Raw genomic sequence first — 25155 nt, 5'->3', positions numbered from 1 at the left:
TGTGTGTTTTTCTGCATTACTTTGGAAGAAATGTGGGTTTAACATTTACAGAAGAAGTAGAAGCCTATGTATTCGCGAAGGCTTTCACGGCCGGGATCTAATGGTTGTTGTGGGTTTTTCGGGCTTCTTGGCCGTGTTCAGAACACGGCCAAGAAGCCCGAAAAACCCACAACAACCAAGTAGAAGCCTAGCCCAGCCAGTGGCAAAGATTTAATATTTATTTATTTTGGTATTTGGATGGTTGATTTAAGAAGTGGCCCCCTTTCTGTTCGTGTCCACTAAGCTCTAGCACACTGGATCGCGAGAAAAGCCAACCCAGGCTGCCAGGATCGCCAGGCATCGTTGCACTAAGCTCAGAGCAACAGGCGGTGGTGGACAATCTGAGCCTGCACTCCGTGATAGGTAAGAAGCCCTCGTTTTCTCCCTAAAATCTTGGAGGTGGCTCGGAAGGCGGCGCGTGGCTCCCATTTCTAGCTTGGAGAAAGTGTGTGGTGGTCGTGAGAAGCCCCATCTCAGGGTTTGGGGCAGCTTCCATCTTCCTAAGACTGTTGGCCCAGAGAGGGCCTTTGGTCAAGTAAGTTGGTTTTCCAGGTGAGGACGGACGGTGGTAAGCCACTATAGGATAGCTTCTTTGGGTCCCGCCATTCCCTGGCAGAAAACTCAAGGAAGGGTGAAGGAATGACAGGCATGGAGAAGGGCAGAAGGCTTAGCCCAACTTCTGGTGTTCTTGTGTTGCACTCTGGGGCCCGGGGTAGGTCGTACGTGCCCCGTTCATGTGGTCTGACGTTGTGTCCCTGCCGGCATCATCCCGGCAAAGAGAAGAGTCCTGTTTCTCTGTCGAGGCTACAGGTTTCTCTCAGGCAGACGCCTACAGACCAGCTGTTAATTTCCCCACCAGCTTGCTGGCTTGAGAAACAACTTTAGATGTAGAGCTGAAACCTGAACATCTGGCCTGAACCCCTTCTCTCTCTAAACCTGGAAACCCAGAAGGAGAATGGCCCCACAGGACGGGAAGGCTTGCTGGGTTTCATATTTTCGAGGCCTGATCAGGTGTTAGGCGCCCTTGTTTTGGACTTCCCAGAAGGATTATGCAGCTTTTGTTTGTAATTTTCAGGGAGGGATTTAGGTGCTGAGAGTTCAGTGGGAGGACTAAATTCTGAATTTCCAAAAGGAGAGGAAAAACTTGAGCCATTTGAAACAGCCGTCGGAAAATGTTTTTAAAAAGTGACCTTCCTGTTGCCGAATAGCCATAGGCTTTGGACTGGCCCTGAGTGGGTTCTACAACCCTACCCACATTTCAAAAGGTGGTCCTTTGCTGATGATGCTGGATCAACAGGAACAATCCCTCCACCCAGTCCACGCTGAAGAGGAACGTAGGGGCACTTGTTATTGTGTGCTGTTGAGTCATCTCCGACCGAATGAGCGAACGTCCAAATGTCCTGCCCTCGACAGCCCTGCTCAGCTCTTGTAAACAAAAGCTTGTGGGTTCTTTTAGGGAGTCAGTCCATCTCCCATTGGGTCTCCCTCTTTTCCTGCTGCGTTTCACCTTTTCCCAGCGTTATGCTCTTTTCCAGAGATTCCTGCCCTCTCATAAGGAGGGCAAAGCAGGACAGCCTCAGTTTCCACATTTTTGCCTCCAGAGATATAGTTCAGGATTGATTCGTTCTAGGACCTACTTTTTTTGTCTTTCTGGCAGTCCAGAGTATCTGCAAAGCTGCTTCAGCCCCACATTTCAAACAATTTAAGTGAAGCTGCACTTTGGAAGTACCTCTGAAGGGGCAGCTCTCCCAGCCACCTGGATGGTCTCTCCTGGACCCCAAACTCAAAAGGAGTACAAGGGGGCTTGCTTGCCATGTTCCAGTGGGAAGGCAAGCAAATTGATCCCACTTCCTACAGAGTGAAGAATTTCCTTCTGGCTCTCGGTTGAACCACCCGGCAGCTTTTTCTGTCTCACAAATCTCATTAACTTGCCTACCACGACAGTCACAGCCTCCCGGTTACATAAAAGATGCGACTCACGTGTCAAGGTGTGTTTTTCCGTTTATTGCTGTTCTCTCGGAGTGTGGATGTAACTTTCCAATTATCAGTTATTTTAGTATAATGCCTGAACTGTTCCGTCTGCACTAATGCATAGGCTGCGTGACTTCCTGCAAATGGCTCATAAGTTTCTTCTTCTGCTTCTCTCTCTCCCCCCCCCCCAAATCTGGAGCTGTGGGGGGAGTGGGGGAGAAGTTTGCCTGGGAAAAGCCTGTCTTGCTAAGACACATCCCTTTGCAAGAAAAGCAGACGAAGAAAACAAGCCAATTGTCATCCATTCCTTCGGCAACAAAGGCAGTAGAGACACTCCAGCAAACCTGATATTTGCCTGTTCGCTTAACGCAGTAATCAGCCTTGTATTAATCATCCCCATCTTGTATTTCTGGAGTATTCAGCAGAGATGACCTGTGACTCCCTGTGTTTCCCCCTCTCCTGTTGGCTGGATTTCCCTCCTTGGTCATGGCCTTCTATGGGAAACTCAATGGTATGGCATTATACTGGCTAGCATGCATGCAGAGGGCATGCGAGCATAACATATGTGTATATGCACGCATGTGTATCTATTGGATAAGGACATTGCTTGTCCGGCCTTGCACAAAAAGATACTGTATGTTTGTTGAAGAGGGACTGAGGACCATGTGCTAAACCCAAGCTTCTGCATAAAGCCCCAGCGCTGCCCTGGTTGGACCCCAGCAGGAAGGCTAAAAAAAAACCCTTTCTGTAAAACAGGGACTGTGCGCTTCGTTCTTGGTTTGCCTAACAGTAACGGAAGAATGAGATACACCATGAGATGCCCCGGGTACCATCAGATATGGAGCAGAAAATGGGGGGAAAAGCATGTCAGTGGGGCTCACAAAGAGCAGTTTCTTATTTGTTTGTTTTTGCATTCTGGACAAAAAGAAAAATTGGAAAAAAATGTGCAGACTAGTGCTTTAACACAAGCAACGCAGCTTGCACACAGCGACCATGTTGGCTGCTTTGTTCCATGGAGTTTTGAGGATTACAAGCTTAGGAGAGGGCGCTTGTGACTTTTTAAAAAAATCAGTCAGCCAGTTTTATACATATGGTGTGTGTCTGAGCACACACACTTTGTTTCTCCAAGGGAAGGACTCGAGTTTTGTGTGGACCATGGACAGAAGTTACTCCAAAGATGTCTCTCTGTGTGGCAAACCCATTCATGCTTCCCGCTTGATCTAGTAGCACAGAATCTTGCGAAGAGCTGAATATCCTTGTTCAAGATGTCTCGTCAAGTCCAGGCAGCCTAAATTGGCGGGAACAGAGAATTTAAGAGATGGGTTTTGTTTTTGTTTTGGTTTTTGCATCTCTCACCAAGTAAGACACAAGTGTTGGGAGAAAAGAATAGGGGAAAAAATCCCTTTGGAGAGTTTGCTAGGAAGGGAAAACGAAAAAGAAAAGCCACATCTGGCTTTGTTTTTCTCTGTTTGTCAAGTGACCTTTTAACAAAGGCTGGTTTCCTTGTTCAATGCTTTGTTATTTCCTAAATGTTAGGAGCTGCCGGAGGGCTCCATCACTGATCTTCTGTCTCCTCTTTATCTCTCTCTCTGACCCTTTGAAACCATCACATTTCAGGCCCTCTCCAGAACGCCCCCCCTCCTTTTGTTCTGCCATTTGGTCACAAGGTTGGAGCTAAAATCCAGGTGACACCATCACAGGGACAATTAGCTGGCAACAAAAAGCCTCCATTCGTTTTGGTGCAGCTTAGAAGCAAGCTTGCTTCGTCCCCTCCCAGCCAAAGGCTCTTTTTAATAGTGCAGGGCTTTTGTGAGTCTGTGGCTTGTGCAAGAGAATCTCACAATGATTGAGGACCCTAACAAGTGACAATGCAAGGCGTGATGGCTTAAACCCTGTTGGTGTTCGCAGAAGGCTTGTCCAACTTTCTCTGCCGAGCAGTGGCTAGTTGATGAGGAGTCTTGGTTCTGCGGGTGGGCACATGGCCAGGTATGTTGCAGAGACATGCCCCGACGCCATGTCGATTAGCCACAATTAGCAGTAGCAAGTCACACGCATACTATGAGAGCACACCCATGTAGAAAAGGCAATAAAAGTATTGTTTTGTTTTCTTTATATTCTGCCCAAATGCATTCGTAACTGGCTGATTGTGGCCAGTATTCCTGGGAGACTGTGCCGAGGAATATGAATTCCGACCTAGTTCATCCTGTTGCACCAAAGCCAAAAGGGCCAGGATTATTTTCCTTGTTGCAAGGCGGAAAACGGCAACTGGCACCCTACTCCGTAGATGATTAAAAGCCAGAAGCATTGCCCGGGCCTCCTTCTGAGCGCTTAGAAACTGTGCTTTTGCGCGTCCTCTTTGCGTTCCCTTTGCTTCACAGAGGGAAGATGTGCTGGAGATATTCCTGGGAACGCTGCATTCCCCACCCCACCCCCAAAACCCAGTGCTAGTTGCCTTGCTGTCATGTCGGAGAAGCATCTCTTGCAAGGGCTTGGAAGTTCTTGACAGGCAGCGGTCTCATGGCATCAACGCTCTCCGCCTTTAACGATCTACAAGACTTTGGCGGAAGCTCTTCCCATCCTTTGCGGTGCCCTGTTTTTACTAAAGAAGAGGACGTGGGTGCCCTTGGGGTTCCCCACTCATGGCCCCAAAGTGAAGAGGGCTACCTGTGGGGTTCCCCCTGGGTTGCCAGGGGCGGCACCCTTTGGGAATTCCCTCTGAGTAACGCCGAGAGCTTTCCTTGGCTCAGGGTCAGGCCACCTTTGCAGGTGCCCTTGGTGGGGACGTGGGAGAGGAGGGCCTTCTCTGTGGCTGCTGCTCCCGGACTCTGGAACTCCCTGCCACTGGAGGCCAGGCTGGCCCCATCTTGGCTGTCTTTCTCCAAGCGGGTCAAGACCTTCCTCTTCAGGCAAGCTTTCCCATAATGACTGGCTCCCTACGCGGGGTTTTTTACATGAACGGTTGTGCCTCACTGCTTGGAAAGTGTTTTTTAGTATTGCTTTTTGTTTACCATTTCTCAGAGTGGCATCTGTTCCCTTTTAATATTTCTATACTTTTTGTTTTTGGTTTTGAATATTGTCTTTTAAGGACGTGAGGCGCCTTGGGTCCTTTTTAAGGAGAAAGGCAGAGGGTAGAAACATTTTAAATAAAATAAACAAATAAATACCTTTCTTGCCAAGCTGTTTCTCGGGGGTCAAGCCACAAAGCTGTGTCAAGCCGAGGTGCCTGGCTTGGTATAAAATGTAATGTGTGGTTTGCTCCCATGTTGGTGGCCTATTGATCCGTAGCACCTTTTCTGGCTGAATATTTTTTTATCAGGGCCTCTGAGACACCAGCCGCTGACCCCTTCCCTCTGAGATTCTCCCTTCCTTGCTTTTTCTAGCCGGCGTGTCCTGCTCTGCCATCATGGCTGCGGAGATCATGGCTGCCCTTCTGTTGCACAAGCACCAGGAGGTAAGAAAGAAAAAGTGGCTGCCGGGGCCAGTTCTCTTTCGAGAAGTTGTTTTGCCATCCAAAAAGGAATTTGGGATTTCAGGCCCTTTTAAAGCGTGGCGGAAAACTGGCGTTTGCCCCCATCCAAACCCAGGTTTTGCTTATCAGGGAAAGAAGTCTCTGTCTGAGGGGTGGGAGAATCGTATTTTTCTTTTTCTGCCTGGGAGGAAGGCCATGATTTACGCTGATTTTAGGGAAGCAGAGCCTGGAGAAAGAAAAACAGCAGCTTCGCTCCTATCGGTTCGGTCGGTGCCTGTAAAACTGGCACTTATATCCTCAACAAGAAACTATTCTAAGGGACACAATATGGAGGAACAAGAAGTAGCTGTCTGGACAAGGAGCTTGTCTCTGTGTCTCGCCTGAATAATCAGGCGCGTGGCTGGCGTCATCACCACATAATGACAAAATGGCCCTTGTTTGGGCAGTCCCAGCTGCTTTTCTTTTACGGCAGTGGTCCTCAACCTTGGACCTCCGGATGTTCTTGGACTTCAACTCCCAGAAATCCTGGCCAGCAGAGGTGGTGATGAAGGCTTCTGGGAGTTGTAGTCCAAGAACATCTGGAGGCCCAACGTTGGGGACCACTGTCTTATGGGAGCCAGGCTGACTTAAGGATGGTCTGAAGGAGGCAAACACCAATGGCAGGAGGGATCTAAATCTAATACACCCCGGCTTTCACTTTGGGAGTAAAGAGGAAAATCAGATGCAGCTGATTCAAGAGCATAACGTGGAATAAAATGCAGCGGGTGACCCGCTGTTATATTTACATGGAGGCAGAGCTTAGAAATAATGGGATAGCTGTAATGTACTCTTTTTAAATTGGTTACTTTGCATTAAGTGGGAGGAAGGGCCACTGATGCACCTAATGTTTAACATATTGAGAGTAACATTAATGTTACTAATCTCATTTTTCTTGAAACATCACCCACCATTATTTTCAAAACATGCTTTTAAAAAGATGAGAAGCCTCAGTGGCATCAGACCTGGATCCTCTCCTGTTTAAGGCAAAAGTATTGGGTTTAATGTTAAACATGCTGAGTTATTTCTAAGCTTGGCACGGAGAACACAGAGCCAGGGTAGCAACCCTAATTAAAAATGTGGCTCCCTCCTGCAGAAGAGGGCTTGGGGACGAAGCCTAGGCACTGCAGATTCCGAATGGGTCAGAGCAGCCATTCCTAACCTGGGACAAAACAGAGGTTCTTGGACTATAACTCCCAGAAGCCGCCTCCACCAGCTGTGCTGGCCAGGATTTCTGGGAGTTCTAGTCCAAGAACTTCTTCTGGGGACAAATGGTTGGGATCCCCTGGTTTAGACAGTAATCCCACCCCTGCTTTCCTGGCTTCTTCTCGGGGCCCCGTCTTCTTCCAGGGTGTCTTCCTTTCCCGGCTGATCCAGGACTTTGCTTGGCTGACCGAAGAGCTGCTGCTGCGGAACTACGACGCGGGGTTTTCCGGCCGGGTGCGCGACGTGGTGCTGCACAGCCTCTTCCTGCTGCGGCGCTGCGTCTCCCTCTACCGCCTCTCGTTGGGGGACGTTCTGGTGGCTCCCAAGAGGACGGAGGCGGCCGTGAGGGAGCTGAGCCAGCGCAGCACGGCCCTCCTCCCGGTTTTCATCCAGGAAGCCGTGGGAGGTGAGTTCAGGCGTTCGTGGAGTCATGCCAGGGGTCTAGCTTCTTCTTGGCCCAAGGCTGAGAGGTGTCGAGGGCCTCCGGGTGGTCATTTCGATCCAAAGTCCCCAACTTTTAAAGAGGAAAACGAAAGCAGTGGCTGGACAACCCGGTCTTTTGATTCTTAACCTTTTAAAAAAAATGGAGGTTGGTGAGTCTATGAACCTTCGGTCCATTTGGTCGTGGGTTCTTGTAGGCCTGTCAGTGATGGATCCCCCTAGCCTCTGGCCAGTCGGCCTTCTGTGGCTCTTGCCAGCCTAGTTGTACAGGGGTGTGTGCCCATCCCTGGGGGGGGAGGTGCAAAGGGTTTGGGTTCAAGCCCTGCGGCAGCATTTCTTGGCGCCCCTTGAGACCGTTGGCACCCCTTGGGAGGACAGCGAGGCTGAGAGGAAGGGGCCTTCTCTTTCGCGTTGCAAATGCCTCTTCATGTGGACATTTTTGGAAGCCCAGTCAGGCGTTATGAACGTAACAATGATCCGTAGGGGCGTAACAGCAAAATCAGGCTGTGTGGGACTTCCCTGTCTGCTGGCTTGGAGTCCTAACATGCTCCCCATCGATGATTTGACGAGCGCGGAGGGAACGAGCCCGTTGTATTTCTTACAAAGCCCCTGAGTGCCCAAATGGAGGTGCTCTGGAAAGATGAGGAGAGGCCAGACGTGGCTGGGGGATGCTGAAGGTCCTCCGCCTTGGTGCTGTTTTTCAGCCTGCGCCGTGAATGCCCTTCTGGTGGAGGTCCTGCCCTACCTGGGAAGCCCCGAGCAGCTCCAAGATGTCATCCTGGTCCAACATGAGCTGTACGACAAGGTCTCCTTCTTAGCCAAGCTGCTGCCGAGAGATCTCCTCCTCTGCCCGGTGAGGAACCCGTTGGGTCTTGCTTTCTAGGTTGAAAGCATTCCCCCCCCCCCCCGGCAGGTGAGAAAGGCCCGTTTGCAAAGTCTGGGCAGCGCGCCGGACTCCTCGGAGCCTGCTTTTAAAGTCTGCTAGGCGATTTGACAAGGGCTGCCCCTTTCCCTTGGGAGCCCACTTCCCCACTGCAGTCCTCGGCAGAGGGCCCCCTCCACATCCTGCCAGCTTTGCGTAAGAGGAGGACACACCAGTCTTCTGGGGCAGCTTTGCTTTGGAACGCTCCTCCCTCTCACCCTTTTTCTGAGGATCTTCCGTGGTGGGTCAAGGTGCTTTCATCTCCCTTTGGCCTTTGCAGAGTGTCCTACTTGTTTATTTAATTAATTTACACCCCATCTTTCTCCCAATAGTGGGGATGTGGCGGTGCTGCGGGTTAAACCGCAGAAGCCTCTGTGCTGCAAGGTCAGAAGACCTGCAGTCGTAAGATCGAATCCACACAATGGAGCCCCTGTCGCTTGTCCCAGCTACCACCAACCTACCGGTTCGAAAGCATGCAAAAAGCAAAAATGCGAGTAGATAAATAGGTACCACCTATTGTGTAGTCATGCTGGTGACGTGACCACGGAAGATTGTCTTCGGACAAACGCTAGCTCTATGGGTTGGAAACGGAGATGAGCACCGCCCCTTAGAGTTGGACACGACTGGATTGTCAAGGGGACAAATTGTCAAGGAGAACCTTTACCTTTCTCCCAATAAAGGGGCACCCCCTGACATTCAGCTAGGGCTGCCGGCAGAGGTGGTGGAGCAGTGGGCTGAACCTCTCGGGGGCCGGCGGCTGGTGAAAACGGGTGTGTGTGTGTGAGGGGCAGGAATGCCATGAACCCAGAAGCCCCCCCCTTTTTAAAGTAGGCTTTGTTCTTTCCTAGCCTTGCCAGTCTCTATATTCCTACAGCCAAGTTGCGGTGGACAAGCTGATCCAGTGTGGTTTGTTGGTGGTTGAAGAGGTAAGAGGAGGATGAGAAGTGAGTGGAAGTGAGGTTGGGGGGAAAGAAGCGGTTGCAGAAAGAAGAGCCGTGGTGAAGAGTCCTCAGAAGAGCTTGTGCTGGGTGTTTTTAAAAAAATACCAGGCATAGCTTAGTGTGTGCCTCCCTTTTTAGAAGGAGGCAAAGCCAGAGCAGTGACTCAGGCAGAGTTGTGACGGACAGTCTCTGTAAGCTTGGGTACTGATTTTGTGTGAGGCGGGGAGGAACAAAGCCACGGCCCCCCATGGCACAGGCGAGGGGCCCAGCTCTTCTGGTGGAGAGCAAGGCCAATACCTAGGAATCTCAGGCGGCCGGAGGCAGTGTCTTCCCTCCATGGCGGATCTGGGCTCCCACAAGTTCTCCTCTGGTGGCCCTCCAGCACGTCCTGGCTCAGCAGCAGAGGAAGGAGCGGCTTGGCTGGGAGGCCCCGTTGGTGGCCAAGTGTGTGCGGCCTCGATCAAAGGCGAGAAGGAAGTGCCCTCTCTTCTTTTCCTCCCCGTCTGCAGGCGCCCAGCGACCTCTTGCCCTGCGATGCGGCCCCAAAGCGCTTCTCCGAGAAGCTGCTGTGGAAGGCGATCGACGACGTTGCCGACGATGACTTTGAGGAACAGGAAGGAAAGCAGCACTTCAAAGTACGGAGAAGTCCCTCCGGGAAGCCCCTCTTTTGCCGAGCGCCTCTTCCGACCACTGACCGGAGACCCCTTGCCTGCAGTGGGGTGTCCCCTGACCTGTTTTGTGTAAAAAGCCTGGGAGGGGCGATGTCACTGGAAATGTGGGCATAGCATAGGGTCCTAAGTGCGCGCCCACAGCCCTGTTTTCCCCACTCATGGAGGACTCTTTGTAAAAATACTCCTGGGATACCCGCACATTCGACAGGTGGCCTTTTCTACAAGCTGTGCTGTGTCCACATTTGCAGGATCATGAGCAGAGAAGGATACATATGTCATTCTGTCCACACGCACCTTCCTGTTCCTCTTGTTTGGCTCTTGGCCCTTGAAGGGCTTTACAGCTCAGCTTGGGGTGGGCTGGGAAGGCCCGAGCCCCTTGGCATGGCCCATTTTTAACGCTCCGAGGATCTCCACATCTTCCTTCCAAGCCTGTCTTCACGAGGAAGCCTCCGCCGTGTTGGCCGCCCACCCCCCTCTCCTTCCTCGTCTTCCACTTGTAAAAAGGAACATCCAATTACCATATGAATCTTGAATTCTTTTGTTTCTCAGCGCTCGTGTGACACATCCCGGGGTTCACAACCTGTCTCTTCAAATGCCAGCTGTGTGGGTTGCGGCGCGGAAACCTTTCTCTGTGTTCCTTCAGAAGGAAAGCTGAGTTCTCTGTAATTAAGAGGCTGGGGCTGAAGACGGTCCCCCTCCGCTTCTCTGGCGCATCACAGGGCCTGGGCGTCTCGGGGGGGGGGGGAGCGGTTCACGAGGATGCCTTTTCCATCTCGCCCACCAGCTCCCAAGGTTCTGGCTGACCAGTGCCATCTCCTGGATGCCAGCTGGCTGTTGTTCCTTGGAGGGTTTTTCTTTTTTTTAAACCTCCCCAGTCTTTACGTTTGGCTGCAAAACGAAGTTGCCCATCTAAGGCATTCGCCCACAAATGGCCACCTCTCTCTTTCCCCTCCCCTCCTTTTTCTTTTCCCGATACTGTCATGGCAGGCTGGGGTTCTTTTTGCGGCATCACAGGTGGAAAGTGGAGGGGGACGAAGGGAGCGCTTGGCTCCTCATTTAGCACACCCCTTACCTGTTTTGTACTAAACTGGGTTCTGAGTTCCGGGGATTTGCTGGAAGGCCGTGATGCCGTTTCCATTTTTTCAGCTGGGGTGGCGATCTAAAGGAACCAAATCTTCAAGCTGGCAGGAGACCGTACGTGCAGGTCTCTCGTTGCCCGTCTCGCGGGGTGGCTCCGGCAGAGCGCTCACGGTCTGGAACCTTTCCTCCACCCTGCCTTAGGTCAGCCATCTGGACAACTGCCCGGCGCTGTTTGCCTTCCTCGGCCACCTCCTGAGCCCCCTCCTGAAGACGCTGGAGAGAGCAGCTTCCTTCCTCGGCGAGCTGGGGTTCCCTCAACCAGGTACGCTCCACCACCGTGTGCGCTGACTCGCTTGGCGCCAGGCGTCTTAACTGCCTTGGGGGAGATATCGGCTTCGTTTGGGAAAGGTTTAAAGGGCTGATCTTGAGCCTTTGTGACGTTAGCATCCGTAGCCGGCGGAGTATGCGCTGGACCAACCATAAGCACCTGTGGCTACCGCCGTAGTCAAGCGCGAGCCAAACTGGCTTCCTGGGTCAAAGTTTCTTGGTTTGATCTTGGCATGTATGAGGAGACAAGTGCCGTCGGGTGGACAGGTGACTCTCTCCTTTGCTTTCTCCCCAGGGTCCGGGTGTGTCGGTTCTTCCTCCTGCAGGACCCTGTCTTTGCGCTTCCAAGCTTTTCTAAACCGCTCACTGTTTTCTCCTGCAGAGTCCCAGAGCATGGAGAGGCTCCACCAGTTCTTGGCAAGGAAGGCGGAAGAGGACGGTTCCTTTGGTGAGTCCAGAGAGCTTGGGCGCATCCCAGAAGCAAGAGAACCAGACGCGTCGGTAGCACAGAGGGGCAAGAGAGCTGTGAATCCGGAGGTCCCGGATTCGGATTGCACGGTGGTTCTAATTATTATTGCTGATGGAAGATGCTGCCGTTGCTTAAAGGCTCCCGGGCACAACGGGTCTAATTTGAAATACATGAAACAGATTAAATTACAGGTGCCTCTGCTGTGCCTTAGCAGACACAAACCGCAGGACAGTAACAACGTCTCGGGCTGACAGCAAACTTAAAATGGGTAGAATTGGCTGGAAGCCTTAGGGGTTGTCGTCCTGGGAGCCGGCAGGATTTTCTGAGGCCTCAAACCAGGCGTGGTGCTAAGTATATGAAAGCAATTAATTTGCACATTTGAAAACTAAACAGGAAGGAGCCGTGACAGGGGAGAAGCTGCTAGAGTGGCTTTATCAGGTAGGGAGCGAAACCCTTTTATTCTGCAGGAAAGCCATCTGGGAGGGAGGTCAAATTCTCTCTGCCGTGACCCTTCTTTCCAGCACTTCTGACAACAATTTTGATTTAAAACAATTATGCCCTCGTATATATTTTAACCACAGTATGGTGATCCTAATGGCCTCTCAAAGTTACAACTGCCGGGAAGAAGCTTCTCCTGTAAAATAAATGTTATGGGGAGCATAGTGTGCCCTGGAACAAATTCTTCACGATCCCCTTGCGTTCACAGGCAAGGTTTTTGTGACCTGATAGAAAAGACGGGTGCTGTAAACAACATCTTTCTGCATTTTTTCCCCATGTGCCAGAGCAAATCTCTGCTTTTTTGCCAGGGCAATATCCAGCCCCCTCCTTTGTTCCCTAATTTGAAGCAGCATTTTCTCACAGCTGTGCAGGAAGAGAGGAAAACCAAATGTGAGATGCACTGACTCCCTAAAGAGAAACCACAGGCTTGCATTTGCAAGACCTGAGCCGGGCTGCGGAGGACAGGGCATTTGGGAGACCACTCACTCATAAGAGTCTCCCTAAATTGGGGGCAATTTGGCAGCACATAAGGACAAACACCCTCCCACTTATTTGCACCTTTCCGGCTCCGACCGTGCTTTCTAAATACTAGCTGGTTTTGTTGTTGTTTTTGCACTAAAATATTTCTCCTTTTGTTTTTCCTCTGCTCAGAATGTTGCAATTAAAACTCAGTACAGTGGTGCCTCGCTTAACGTTTGCTTCGTTTAACGTTTTTTTCGCTTAACGTTTATTTTTTCAGAGGCAGATTGTGCTTCGTATAACGTTTTTCCCTATGGGCGATTTTCGCATAGCGTTTTTGGGACCATGCTTCGCTTAACGTTTTTGGTTTTAGGTCCCCTGCTTCGCTTAACGTTTTTTTGTTTTCAATTTAAAAAGTGTCTTAGAAGGGTCCAAAATGGTTCTAAATGCTTGGATTCGTTAGAGGACCCCTTAAGTCATGTGCAAACCTGATTTGGCTTTGATCTGACGTTTCGTTAATTTTTTGTGAATTTTTGTTTTTTGGCCCATAGGAACCAATGGACCTGTCAAAATCTGACAGCTCCATGCTTTCCTATGGGGGAGAAAACAATTTACAAAAAATTAACGAAAGTTCAGATCAAAGCCAAATCAGGTTTGCACACAACTTAGGGGGTCCTCTAACGAACCCAAGAATTTAGAACAGTTGCTGAGTCTTCATTAATTTTTTGTGAATTTTTTCTTCCCCCATAGGAAATAATGGAGCTGTCAGATTTTGACAGCTGTCAAAAGTTGGGGGAAAAAAATTCACCATTAATTAACGAAAAGTCAGATCAAAGCCAAATTAACTTTTGCATCCGTTTTAGAGGGTACAGAAGCTAATCCAAGCATTTAAAACCATTTTTGACCCTTTTATGACACACTTAATTTTGCAAAAATTGACTTCGCAAAGCCATTGAAACCTATTGAGTCAGCTACAATACATTCCAATGGAGGATACATTGTATCGTTTAACGATGTTTCCTATGTGTTTTTTCGCTTAAGGACGGCAATCCGTGCCTATTGGAACGGATTAACCGGTTTCCAATGCATCTCTATGGGAAATGGTGTTTCGCATAAAGTTTTTTTCGCATAAGGTTTTTTTTTTGGAACCAATTAAAAACGTTATGCGAGGCACCACTGTAATCTACCTAGCATTTATACAGCCCGCTTTTGATATTCTGAGCACTTCTGTCATATACTGCACTCCCAACGGATTTGGGTGATTATGCTGAAATTGCAGACAAGGGAGATCGGCTTGCCGAGGGCTGCTTAGCAAGTTTTAGAGCAAAAAGAAATTCCAAAGGAGGACTTGGCAGTTTCTATAGCTCCCAGCAGCCAAATACTAGGATTCATTGAAGCCCAGTGATGCCTTGGTGTACCTTAAGAGAAGACTGTTTTTCCTCCTTTTTAAACCTAAATCAGTGTTGCCCCCTAGCGCTTTGACAAAATTCATCTGGAGACCCAAAGAGAGGAAGGTAGAGAGTTTTTCCTCTTCCTACCCTGGAAATCTTGTCTTCTAGTTTCTTCTGCTTGTTTTTCAGAATGTGCCAACCGGGCTCTGATTGCCGTCTCACTCCGCATCTACAAGGAGCTGGGGGTAAGGGGCTGCTTCTCCTGTGCCCTTTTCCCCTAAGGCTATTGCCTCGACGAGCCCCACAAGTTTCCACGGTCCTCTCCCTCACCATTACCCGCTTTACAGGTCCAGACTGGCGGTGGTGCCGTTGGGCGCCGTCAGTCACTGAACGGCAGGCAGACGTGCCTTCTCGGCTCTCTTGGTGGCCGAAGCCGGCCAGATTCAGGGCAGGAGGCGAAGGTTTTGGAGCTCCCCCTCCCCAGCTCCAAGTCCGGATTGGGCCCCTCATGCCTCAAGTTTATTGTGCCAGAGACCAGCGTGACCGGCCTGAATCTTGGTGTTGCAGGCCAAGAGCTGGCTGGAGAAAAAAGGATTCCCTTTTAAGAGGATGATTGCAGAACAGCTCCCCCCCCCCCTTCTCTCATCTTCCTCTTCCATAAACATCTCAGCCGCACCTCGGCTGTTTTGTTTCTCAGGTCAGGCTGAACTTGGTGGTCTAGTAATCCAGCCTGTTTCCAGCTAATGGACTTGCCCCAGGATGGCTGAGGATTGGCTTCAGCTGCCGTTGCCAGTGGTCGGGCACGTAGGTCCAGCCCTGGGGTCGGTATCCTGAAGCAGGATGGGTTGCCATCCAGACCTCTCTCTCTCTCCTGATGGGGCTTTCAAAATAAATGAGATATTTGAGGAGAGGTTTGGCCCGTTCCACTCCCCCTGGTGAGCTTCCGTGGCCAAGTTGGGGACTCAGAAAAGTGTGGTTTCAAACTGCAAATCCTCATCTTTACTTCTTCTGCACCCTCTCCCGTTGCACTTCCAGACCTCTTTACGAGCCGGTTTATCAAAGGTATAAGTAAGCTGAGCCCATGACAAGAGAGCTTCCCTCCCTATTGTTGTTTCACATGTATTTTGTTTTTGAGAGCAAAGTTGGAGGAAAGTTTGCTTCCGGTAAAGCACAAAGCCTTCTTTCTCTGTTTGGACCTCCTTTCACAGTGCAGTAAAACATGACCTGACTGTGTGCGCGGAGAGCGGCCTCAGTCCATGTCTTTGGCTGGTGCATGGAGGGCGCTGTGCTGGTGCAGGAAAATTCTGCACATCTCTTAATTTCACGTTGCAGGTGCTGAGAGAAGCTGCAGGGCAAACCGAGCCGGTTCTCCACCTGTCGGACACCTTCGAGACCAAAGAGAACCGAGAGAAACTGGAGAGATTCGTCAGTCAGTTTATCTACATCTAGACTAGCGGGATCGCAGTCAAAACTTCCATCTTTCTCCCTTTACTGTTGTCTTGTTAAGGGTGCAACCTTTGCAAATCCCCGCAGTTGGGAAATTAAAAGAGTTAGCGTTGAGTTCTGGCAGGTGAAGATAATTCATTAGCATGCCGCTGTTAGCAGTGTGTTTGCATTATTTAGTTTTGTACTTGCTTCTCTCGTTTACTTGCTTTTCTCCTTTCTGTCCCACTTGGGAAGCCTTTCTTGCCGAGAACGTGCAGTTTGTGTAAACTAGCAAATAATAAAAAATGTTGTTGTGTAACTAGTTGTTGACTTTCTGTTGAAATAACCCTGCACACTCTGTTTCTCTCGGGGCCCTGTAAGAAGCAGAACCTCGCAGCTACTGAGTTGAGAATCTACAGACCTACAACTTAGGAACTGAGGGTGTATTGGTTGGGAACATCCTGGCACAGATTTTGGATCAAGAAACCAGTCTGGAAACCTATCCTACAGCCCAGAGGCTGTGTTTTGTGCTTTAAACCTGGGGAAGAGCGGAGTGGTGGCCAAGATGAAAACATGGCGATATAACCTGAATATTATTCTGAGATGATGTACTTTCATTCAGCAAGGCAGAGAACCATGTGGCATTTATTGCGGAAGCCTCATGCACAAAGACATGTGTCGTGTGTGTTTATAGTCTTTCTCTTACCTATGCTTAGGAAAGGCAGAAATGTAGCCGTGAGACATGGGTGTACTCCCGTCTAATCACAAGAGACATACATTCACGTGCTCTTTATTCATTTTCCTCCATGGAAATATGCAGGGACAGTGAGCAGCTTCTGAACCCGCCTCCTTGGGGGCTCAAGGGGAAGAAATCTCAAAGGGGGGGGGGAAAGCCCTGCAGACCTGAACTGCAGAGTTTCCCTTCGGTCTGCACTCATGATTGGAATCAATGAAGGCACTCCGGTGTTGCAGCTGCGCTGGGCCAGATGCCCCGACCGCCTGCCGCAGGGACAGACGTGGCGAGGACACTTCAGGCCACCCTGTTTCGGATGGTTCCCAGTTCGTCGATCTCGCACTGGACATCGTCCCCTTTCTGCAAGAGAAAAATCACAACAGTCCCCCGCTTATTAAACGTCAGGAACACTGGCCGCCAACATCTTAGGAGGAACGCATTTCCATCTAGCATGCTTCCCGCCTGCTGTCCCGAACATGGTAAACATGGCGAAGCAAACACGCCCCACCACGGCTGCACAAAGGCTGTGGGCCACCTGGTGCGGCTGCAGTCGCCACAGGCAGCCCCGGGTTCTCCTTTAAACCCCAGCAGATCCTTGGCTCAGTCAGCTGAGTGTGGCATTCCCCAGGGAGATGAATACCAGGGGCTGGTGGCCACGCTGGCTGCTCCGGGGTTTCCCTGCTTTTCCATGCCTTTGACTCATGTTCTTCCTCATTCTAAGTATCTATGCATCTCCTAAGGCCTATTTATGGTAGCAAGTGCTTTAAATTACAATATATTCATAACCTTTGGTCTCCGGCGCCCCTGGTGGACCACAGGGTCAAAGTCCAGGGACCCTCCAAGCAAGGAGGACCATGAACTCTATACCACCCCCCCCCAAAAAAAAACTTCCCTGTTTTTTCTGAGCTCAGCTACAAACTTCTCTCAGTAGCTGGGAGAGAAACTGTTTCTCTGAAAGCAAAATCCAAAGAAAAGAACAGAAAAATAAAGGCAAAAACCTTATGGGACCTTAAAGACTGACCATTATATTTTAACGTGAGCTTCTGTGGAGCAAGTCCAGGATGCCTTCAAGTTGTTCCAACTGTAACGCAAAGTACTGAAAAGCGGTTTGGCTTTGAAAGGGCAATTGGGAGCCGTTAACTTTTAAAAAGGCCTGCTCCTCATGGTCAGTATGGATCAATCCAGCTGCCTACATTTTGGGGCTCTCCAAAATGGGAGACCCTGGCAATGGCAAACATTGCGATGAACACCAACAGATCCACTTTTACAACTTTAGCACTCTTCCCATGTTTATTGATTCAACCCACCCCAGGACCTGAATATAATCTCTTGGAAACTTGAAAGACTAAATGAAAGGCAGCTGGGCCAAAGTAACATGTAGAAAAATGGGAATTTTTGGCTCCCGTCTCTCAGCCACTTCCCGTGAAAAACGTTATTTTCTCCCTAAACACCACAGCATCTTATCTATTTAGACCTTGTAGGCCCACCGCGAGGTATTTTGAGCACACGAGGGTGACAGAAATACCACACGAGGACCTGCCCCATAGAAAGAGCAGACCTAGAAACCTCACACGGGGGAGCTGCGAACCCTCAGTTGGCAGGAGTGCGAAGATCCAGACAGTTCACGGCTGTCAGGGAAGAGCGCTCACCTTGAGGAACACGGGGGGCTTCCGGAAAACCCCGACACCCGGCGGAGTCCCTGTGAGGAAGACGTCTCCCGGGTACAAGGTGACAAACCTGCCAGAAAACAGCCCAGCTGAGGAGAAGGCTCAGAAGGGGGTCCCCAGAGTGGAGGGAGGACCTGGAAGGTCAAACTCTCATCCTGAGTATTCCGATTTCAAGGGGGCCAAATGGCGAGTCTTGGCACGAGCCACTCCCCACAGGCTGCAACCAGGGACCCGGAAGGGCTGGAAAAGTGCAATTTGAAAAAAGGAAAAGTGAAATAAGAAGCAGCCACTTCTTTCATTCTGGAGACTTGAAGGAAGCCTCCCAAGGCTGAGGAACAAAAAAAACCCTCCTTGGAGGGTCTGTTCTTTGGTCAAAAAACACGTATTGGTTTTTAGTTAACGTATTATTATTTCCTTGTAGGGCTTTGCAGCCCCAGAGCCACACCGGCAAAGGTTGGGTTGGAGGGGAAGCCCTATTGAAAAAGAATACGGGGCAGGGTTTGTGGGGTTTGTTTATTGTTGGGTTTGTTTTGGTAAGTCAGCGACCATTTTTTATCAGTCAAATTGCCAGGCAGGGCAGCTAAAGGGGATTTCAATGCCTGGCCTGGGGGTCCTGTGCTCTTAGGGGGACCCTCCCTTTTATTAAAGAAGATGAAAAGCAGGCAGGGGGAGGGGAGGACACTCACTGGGAGACCCAGGCCACGAGCGCCTCGGTTTTGAAGATCATCTGGTTGGTGCTGCTGTTCTGGACCAGCTCCCCGTTCACTCGGCAGCGGATCCCCAGGTTGTGCGGATCTGGATCACAGCAAGAGAGATGCAAAGCGGTGTGAAATCCCGCACGAGATTCGTTTCCCAGACAGGGTGGCCGGTGGCCCTCGTGCATCACCCCAAATAAAGAGACTCCATAATAAACTTACCCTAAGTAAGTAATTAGGGTCCAGATAGATCTCCCTTTTTTGCTCATATCCCCTTTTGCACCCAACCCACAAGTTTTGAGAAATCTCCCTGGGGAAGGAGACATGGACTCGGGGGGGGCATTCAGGGGCACAGATCGCTGCTTATTCTTGCATGGATCTTTCTTGCTGAATTGGGTCAACACAAAGAATTGGAGGGTCAGCAGGGGGAGTGATCCAGTGGACGTTGGGGAGACCACCCCTCCCTCCTTCCCCCCCAAAAGAGCCACGTGGCCACCCACCAACCTGAGACCGAGTCCTTGGTGACGAGCGCCGGCCCCAGGGGGCAAAAGGTGTCAAAGGTCTTCCCCAGGAGCCACTGCTTTCCGTTCCTCTTCATCTGCCAGTCTCGGGCACTTACGTCGTGGGCCACGGTAAAGCCAGCTACGTGGTCCATGGCTTCCGATTCCTGGGGGAGAGAAGGAGGAAGCCATGAACCCAACCACAATGTGGCACTTAGATGTTAACACCTAAAGGTTCAATCCTGCATCCCCCCTCACCTACTCAGCCACACTACACTCAATGGAAATTAATTCCTAGGAGAGACGCTTAGGGCACGCCGTAAATCGGATCACTCTGGAGATCTGGCAAAGGGGGATGACAAGATCCAAACAACAGGATGAAAAGCAAAGCGGACTGCTTACGTACTGCCCCATAGCGCTTAAAGGACTCTCTAGGCAATTTATAATTTAAAGATGCAAACTATACATGCCTCCCCCACCTCCAGACAGCCGGGTACTCAATTTACCAACCTCAGAAGGATGGAAGGCCGAGTCAACCTTGAGCCTGAGTCCATCGGGATCCGTCTCAGGTTGTGAGCAGGGTCTCAACTACAGTACTGCGGCTTAACCCCTGCATCACCAAGATCAAGAGTGTCTTTTCACATCCTGACCTGCCAAGTCAGTTCCCACCGTTGGCTTTGGGATTACCTGGATGTGTTTTCCTCTCTTCCCAATGACAAACGCCAACTCCACTTCCCAGTCAACTTCCTAGAAGGGGAAACGGACTCGTTTGAGCCTCTGTCTTAGCACCAAAGAGACCGCCACTTAACCCAGCATCACCGTCAGGAAAAATGTCCCGTGTCTCAGCAAAGATGTCTTTTGGGGCAGGAGAGAAACTGTGGGTGTGTTTGTGGCACAGGAGGGGGAGGACGCGGGGCTGGAGACAATCAGGGAGTGAGACAGAAGCCTCTTCCAGTGAAAAGAAAAGAAATCGCTTCTCCAGCCATGTATTTATTTATTTATTTGATTTATATCCCGCCCATCTGGCCTAAAAGTCCACAACCACAATATAAAGCAGATACAAAGACACTGACATGTAGTTTTGCACATGGGGTTCTTCTCAATACACTGCCTGTTAGCTCCTAGCAGGTCAGGAAAATATAGGGAGATGCCCCGTCCGTCTCTCTACAAAGGCCAAAGAGTATCTCAAGTTGTAAATATTTCCAAAAATATAAAAGCTAAAAACAAAGGCTGACATCATCTATGACATCATACTATACTCGTTGCTCAGTATAGTAAGTTGCACTTAAGTAGGCCCCCCTGGATCAGTGGGGTCTTGATGTGTTAACTCCTCTGTACATTCCACTGATTCAAACAGTTGTGACTCACTATGCCCCCCCCCCCCCAAAAAAATTGCAACCAGGGTAGGCCTGTTTGAATCAATGGAACTTTTGAGAAAAAAAATGGCATAAAGCCTGAAAAAATTGTGTAAAAATAGATCCAACAATATTTTGAAATTGGCATTTGGAAATTTATTTATTTATTCTACTTATATCCTGCCTATCTGGTCATTGCGAAATGACTACAAAATATTACTCATAGCCTCTAAACAGTGACATAGCAACTACTTATTACCTTACTTTTACTGTAACTCGGTAACTACTCATTACTGTGAAAGTAACTAGTTATGTATAACTACATTATGTGTAACTAGTTACTTGCATACTCTGCCTATAAAGCAGGCGCCTGCTGGTTGGCCATTCCCTCGTTCCTGTAGACCGGAGCTTTTTTTCCCCCAAAGGGCGGAACAGAACATCATCCTCCACCCACCTTGCTCTCCGGTGGGTGGATGATGTCGTCATAGGGACCCACGATGGAGCTGGAGAACTTGCTGAAGATGATGGGCTCCGTCGGGATCTTCACGTTCTGTTCCAGGCAGTGGTCCACGTAGTTCATGCCCACACAGATCACTTTGTCCGGGTTGGTGATAGGAGCCAAGAGGGTGACTTGGTCCTGGGACAGGACTCGGGGGCCAGATTCTTGTGCCCTGCGGACAGAGCAGGAAGCTGTGAGCCTCCTTCGGAGGAGACCGGGGGCTGTGGTTTAGAAAGGAGCAGAGGCCAAAGAGGAACCGGAGGCAGACAGAGGAGCGAAGGGGAAGTGTGCGAGATGCTACATTTTAGGACCCCCAGTTCCGCCTGTGGGTGCTCACAGACCTTCGAGCCGCAGCGAAAGAGGCTTCTCCTCCCTCCAGGAATGAGCGCATGGTCGTGGGCAGGGACGGATCGAAAGCGTTCAGGTCGATCACGCCGCCTCCGTCTTTCTCCTCCAGCCCGATCCGGGGCTCTGGGGACGAGCCCTTGGCGTGGAACTGGACCAACCGCATTGCTCCGCACAGATGGGAGACCCTCCTGGCTCCCAGTTTCCTCCAGCTGTTCCTCTCCGGCCCTGCCCGGCTGAGCCGACCGCCCACCAGCAGGATTCTTGCCAGGGGGCGCCACATCCACCCCTGCAAAACAAAGAGGAGAGAAGGGGAGAGAGAGTGATTTAGGATGGGGGACAACACCAGGAATAACAGAGTCGTGGGAAAGGGTCACACCAGGACTCAGGAGACCTGGGTTCAAATCTCCTCTTGGCCACGGAAACTTGCAGGGGAGGGTAGTGGCCTTGGTAAAACCACTCACTGAACACCTCACAGGCCTCAAACGCACTCCGTTAGGATGGTCTGAATCTGAAGCAAACTCGTCGTGAGAACTGTGTGCTCCTGATGGTTCAAAATCCAAGGCCTTCTGCTGGAGGAGGACAAAGGGGGGGGGAGCAAAGTCCGGCGAAGGAAAGAAAGGGAGGGACACCCAAGGCAGAGGAAAAAGAGGAGGAAAAATCACAAAGGAGCTGCCGCTTGTTCTAGAAGCTTCATTTGGTTTTAACAATTTCCTCTATTCAGGCTAGCAGGAGGAGCACCACCACGTCCCACTCACACATCATTATAGACCCACTAAAAACCATCATATAATACACGAGCTTTCATGGATCAAACAGCACTTTATCAGGCTTGTACCAGTGTGAAAAGGGACGTGGTGGCGCTGCGGGTTAAACCGCAGAAGCCTCTGGGCTGCAAGGTCAGAAGACCAGCCATTGTGAGATTGAATTCACACAATGGAGGGAGCCCCTGTCGCTTGTCCCAGCTCCTGCCCACCTAGCCGTTTGAAAACATGTAAAAATGCGAGTAGATAAATAGGTACCACCACAGTGGGAAGGTCACGGTGTTCCGTATCTAGTCGCGCCAGCCACGTGACCATGGAAACTGTCTACGGACAAACGCTGGCTCTACGGTTTGGAAACGGGGAAGAGCACCGCGCCCTGGAGTCAGACACAACTGGACTCAATGTCAAGGGGAACCTTTACCTTTACCTTACCAGTGTGAAAAACTTAAGTAAGTAAGTAAGCAAGCAAGTAAGTAAAAGTGCTGTCAGTTGTATTGTAGCTTATGATGACCGCTTTCAGGGTTTTCTAGGTAGAGAATGCTCAGAAGTGGTTTCCCATTCTCTTCTTCTGGGGAGGTTGCCCTGGGGCTGTGCAGCTGGCCCAAGCCTACCCAGGCTGGCTCTACTCACAGGAGGCCCATCAGGGGAATTAAATCCCAAACTCTGGCTCTACAGCCAGATACTTAAACCACTGAGCTGTCCATCCAACTAGTAAATAAACACATCATTTTAAAAGTATGATTAATATCAATGATTGCAACCATAGTCACACATGCCTAGGAGCAGCCACTTCACCCAATGGGACTTCTTAAAAAACATGCCCTGTGGTTTTCCTTTAAACTGGTCAAGAGCTCTAATAGCAAGCACTCCATTTGACCGCCTTGTCTGAACAGAACCCACTCTGGACACTCAAAATGCAAAGCTCCCCCCTCCCCATTGGAATATATCCCAACCTTGTTTTTCCGCGAATATTAATCCTTTTTGAGAGAGGGAGTTCCCACGTTCTGCAGAGAGTCACAAAGGGAAGCGAGAGATGCACACGCGTGCGAGAGGTGGCCGGAGAGAAGCTTGGAGAGAGGAGGGTTTTCCTTTTGGAGGCCAAGAACCGGAAGGGAGAGGTCAGCAGCTGAGCGAACCCTGCAAGAAATTATACAGAAGATACTGGCCAAGCAAGAGAGGGGGGGGGGAGAAAAGGGTTGGGGTGGGGGAAGCAAGATTTCTGCAACAAACTGATTCGGGTCTGCTCCAGTATTTTGAGGCAAGATCCTGCAAGGTTTTCTGCAGGTATCAAGAAGGAAGAGGGACAGCAAAGAAGCAACAGAGAATATAGCCTCACCCCCCCCACCCGGGAGCTGTTTTGAGCATGTGTCCCATTTTTGTTTTTATTGTATCCTGTTGTCACAGTCAGGTCTTGTTTAGTTCAACCGCCGTTTCCTTTTGTCGGGGAAACAGTGTTAAAAAGGGATGTTAACAAACATAAACAAATACTCTGAATATAAATAAGAAAGTTTAACCCAGACGACACAACCTCTTGCAGTGAGCGAGGCACACTGAACAGGGCAGGAGAGCTCTCCAGCGGGCAGGAAGGGGGTCTGTGTCCCTTCGCTCCGGCCCTTTGCCCTCAGATCGCCAGTTCTTCTGGGGTCAGGCTGGATCTGGGTTCGAGTCCCTACTCAGCCATGAAACCCACGAGCGGGTTAGTTCCCCATGGCTCAAAAGGACATGCATTATCTTTTTTATTATTATTGTTATTATTAATTTTTATTTTAATATAACCAATAAAAGAAGTAAAAAGTTGCATAACTAACAACAGAAACAGAAACTCAATATCAAACTGAGACTCGGAATACAAGACACATCCAGTGCTCCCTTACCACCCTCGGGATTCTTCTTCTTCCCACCCCCCTCTCCTTTTCTATTTATATTGCCCAAAGAGATGATGATTCTTGTCCTGGGGCAATATCCTTTCCCTTTTCCCCAAGGATGCGCATGATCAGAAAGGGGGCCAAAAGGCAACCTTGAGTCGCATAAAACGGCACAAAAAGATTGAGAAGCAGAGGGTCAAAATCAAGGGAGGGGAAAAGGAAATTAAACAGAATAAACCTTGCATTTCCCACCAACCATATGTGGCACCAGCTGCCGGCCAAAAGCCCTTTCCTGGGGGGAACAGCTTCAAGCCTCCTGACTATTTTTCCTTTTACTCTTATTCTTTTTTTCCTAAAACAAAGCTTGGCCTGGAGGGACCCCTTTTTCCATGGAGGGGGAACCTTCCAAAAGAGGACGGGACACCACCCTGGCTGCCCTCCCTTTAAAAAGCCAAAAACAACCTCCCCTCCCCCCCCCCGCCATGGAGCCAGTCCTTCTTCCTCAGCCTCGGCCCACCTCGCAGGGGTGTCCTGGAGGCGGCACCGAGGAAGAGGAGGGAAAGTTGATGGGAAGGACAGGCAACATAGGGCCATTCATAAATTGCACCAGCGATGGCATTTAAGGGCTTGCACAATAAAAAAGGCAATAATAAACCGTCCATGCCATTCATAAAACTGCACCACCAAGGCCATAAAGAAGTCTAAATAAACCCAAAAAAGCCCACCTGGCTGCTCTTTCCTGCCCGGGCTCCCAGCTGGGCAGGATCCGGTCTTACTCGAGGAAAAAGTTCCCCTGCGAAGCTCAGCCCCTGGAGCGCCTATGAAAGAGGTTCGACTACAGATCCCAGGGATCACCGCGGCAACATCGGACCGGAAGGCAGACGTAATAAAAAAATAGAAGAGCCTTCCAGGGACGCAACTATTGAGGCTTAACAGAGTTACTATATGTGTTCTAAGTACTGGATGTGTTCGAAGAGACAGAGAGCAACCCATGGAATTTCCCACTGAAATGAGCCCTGCTAGAGACTTTTCAGGTGTCCTTCACCTTTGGTTTTTATTCTTGCTGCCCGCATTCCACCTCCCTTCTCAGTGCTGCGCGACTCTTTCTTCTTCTCTCTATGGTGCAAAACCCGACCAACCACAGAGTAGCTCGTTCTAGAGAGGCAACTATTTCCAGACTTCGGCTTCCTAGTTTTAAAACGCTCCTTCTCCTCAAAACGCATGTAAATGAGAGAGAAAAGGAGACCCCCATTTATCCCCCCACCCCGTTTGTGGCTTTTGCCGCCGCTTCTTTTTTGCCCCAAAGGGTGACCTTTGCTGAAGCCCTTCTAGCCATCCGGTACTCTATGGCAGCTTCCGGAAGACTTCGTAGCGTCTCTTCCAAAGA

The 25155-nt window shown here is 50.1% G+C and overlaps 2 protein-coding genes across 8 annotated transcripts in view; one reads left to right on the top strand and one right to left on the bottom strand.

Annotated features, from left to right (window-relative positions):
• Window positions 1–15664, top strand: part of GPAT2 (glycerol-3-phosphate acyltransferase 2, mitochondrial) — a 56085-nt gene extending 40421 nt beyond the window's left edge. For 4 of the 5 annotated variants that reach the window (XM_078379574.1, XM_078379570.1, XM_078379573.1 and 1 more), the window contains 10 exons: window positions 284–402; window positions 5391–5461; window positions 6866–7127; window positions 7867–8015; window positions 8933–9010; window positions 9535–9660; window positions 10978–11098; window positions 11399–11551; window positions 14110–14165; window positions 15253–15664. In XM_078379574.1, the coding sequence (XP_078235700.1) occupies window positions 284–402; window positions 5391–5461; window positions 6866–7127; window positions 7867–8015; window positions 8933–9010; window positions 9535–9660; window positions 10978–11098; window positions 11399–11551; window positions 14110–14165; window positions 15253–15369 (1252 nt within the window). In that variant the 3' untranslated portion in view covers window positions 15370–15664. The remainder of the gene's footprint in view (window positions 1–283; window positions 403–5390; window positions 5462–6865; window positions 7128–7866; window positions 8016–8932; window positions 9011–9534; window positions 9661–10977; window positions 11099–11398; window positions 11552–14109; window positions 14166–15252) is intronic. The other variant, XM_020780187.3, reaches the window with a different exon arrangement.
• Window positions 15665–16119: 455 nt separating this feature from the next.
• Window positions 16120–24646, bottom strand: LOC110072118 (oxaloacetate tautomerase fahd2, mitochondrial). 3 transcript variants are annotated; one of them, XM_020780185.3, is made up of 9 exons: window positions 24494–24646; window positions 22857–23040; window positions 21136–21428; window positions 20750–20966; window positions 19628–19687; window positions 18945–19107; window positions 18432–18540; window positions 17728–17815; window positions 16120–16438 (listed from the first exon to the last, which is right to left on the bottom strand). In XM_020780185.3, the coding sequence occupies exons 3-9, from the start codon at window positions 21420–21422 to the stop codon at window positions 16376–16378; spliced, it is 987 nt and encodes a 328-aa protein (XP_020635844.3). In that variant the 5' UTR covers window positions 21423–21428; window positions 22857–23040; window positions 24494–24646; the 3' UTR covers window positions 16120–16375. The 3 variants fall into 3 exon arrangements, with proteins under 3 accessions (XP_020635844.3, XP_020635843.3, XP_078235702.1); XM_020780184.3 differs by lacking the exon at window positions 22857–23040 and having other exon boundaries at window positions 24494–24644; XM_078379576.1 differs by lacking the exons at window positions 22857–23040; window positions 24494–24646 and adding an exon at window positions 21616–21638.
• Window positions 24647–25155: the final 509 nt, after the last annotated feature.

Source organism: Pogona vitticeps, chromosome 8 (assembly GCF_051106095.1).
Source record: "Pogona vitticeps strain Pit_001003342236 chromosome 8, PviZW2.1, whole genome shotgun sequence".
Classification (NCBI taxonomy): domain Eukaryota; kingdom Metazoa; phylum Chordata; class Lepidosauria; order Squamata; family Agamidae; genus Pogona; species Pogona vitticeps.
The sequence above is the reverse complement of the archived record's forward strand: the minus strand, read 5'-3'. Positions and strand labels throughout refer to the sequence as shown.

Excerpts from the sequence above, each read along its gene's own strand:
- LOC110072118 (XM_020780185.3), bottom strand. The coding sequence starts at position 21,422 with ATGTGGCGCCCCCTGGCAAGAATCCTGCTGGTGGGCGGTCGGCTCAGC. Across the intron at positions 18,541-18,944 it reads CACCAAGGACTCGGTCTCAG|ATCCGCACAACCTGGGGATC; the intron begins GTTGGTGGGTGG and ends GCTGTGATCCAG. Across the intron at positions 16,439-17,727 it reads AGCCCCCCGTGTTCCTCAAG|AAAGGGGACGATGTCCAGTG; the intron begins GTGAGCGCTCTT and ends TTTCTCTTGCAG.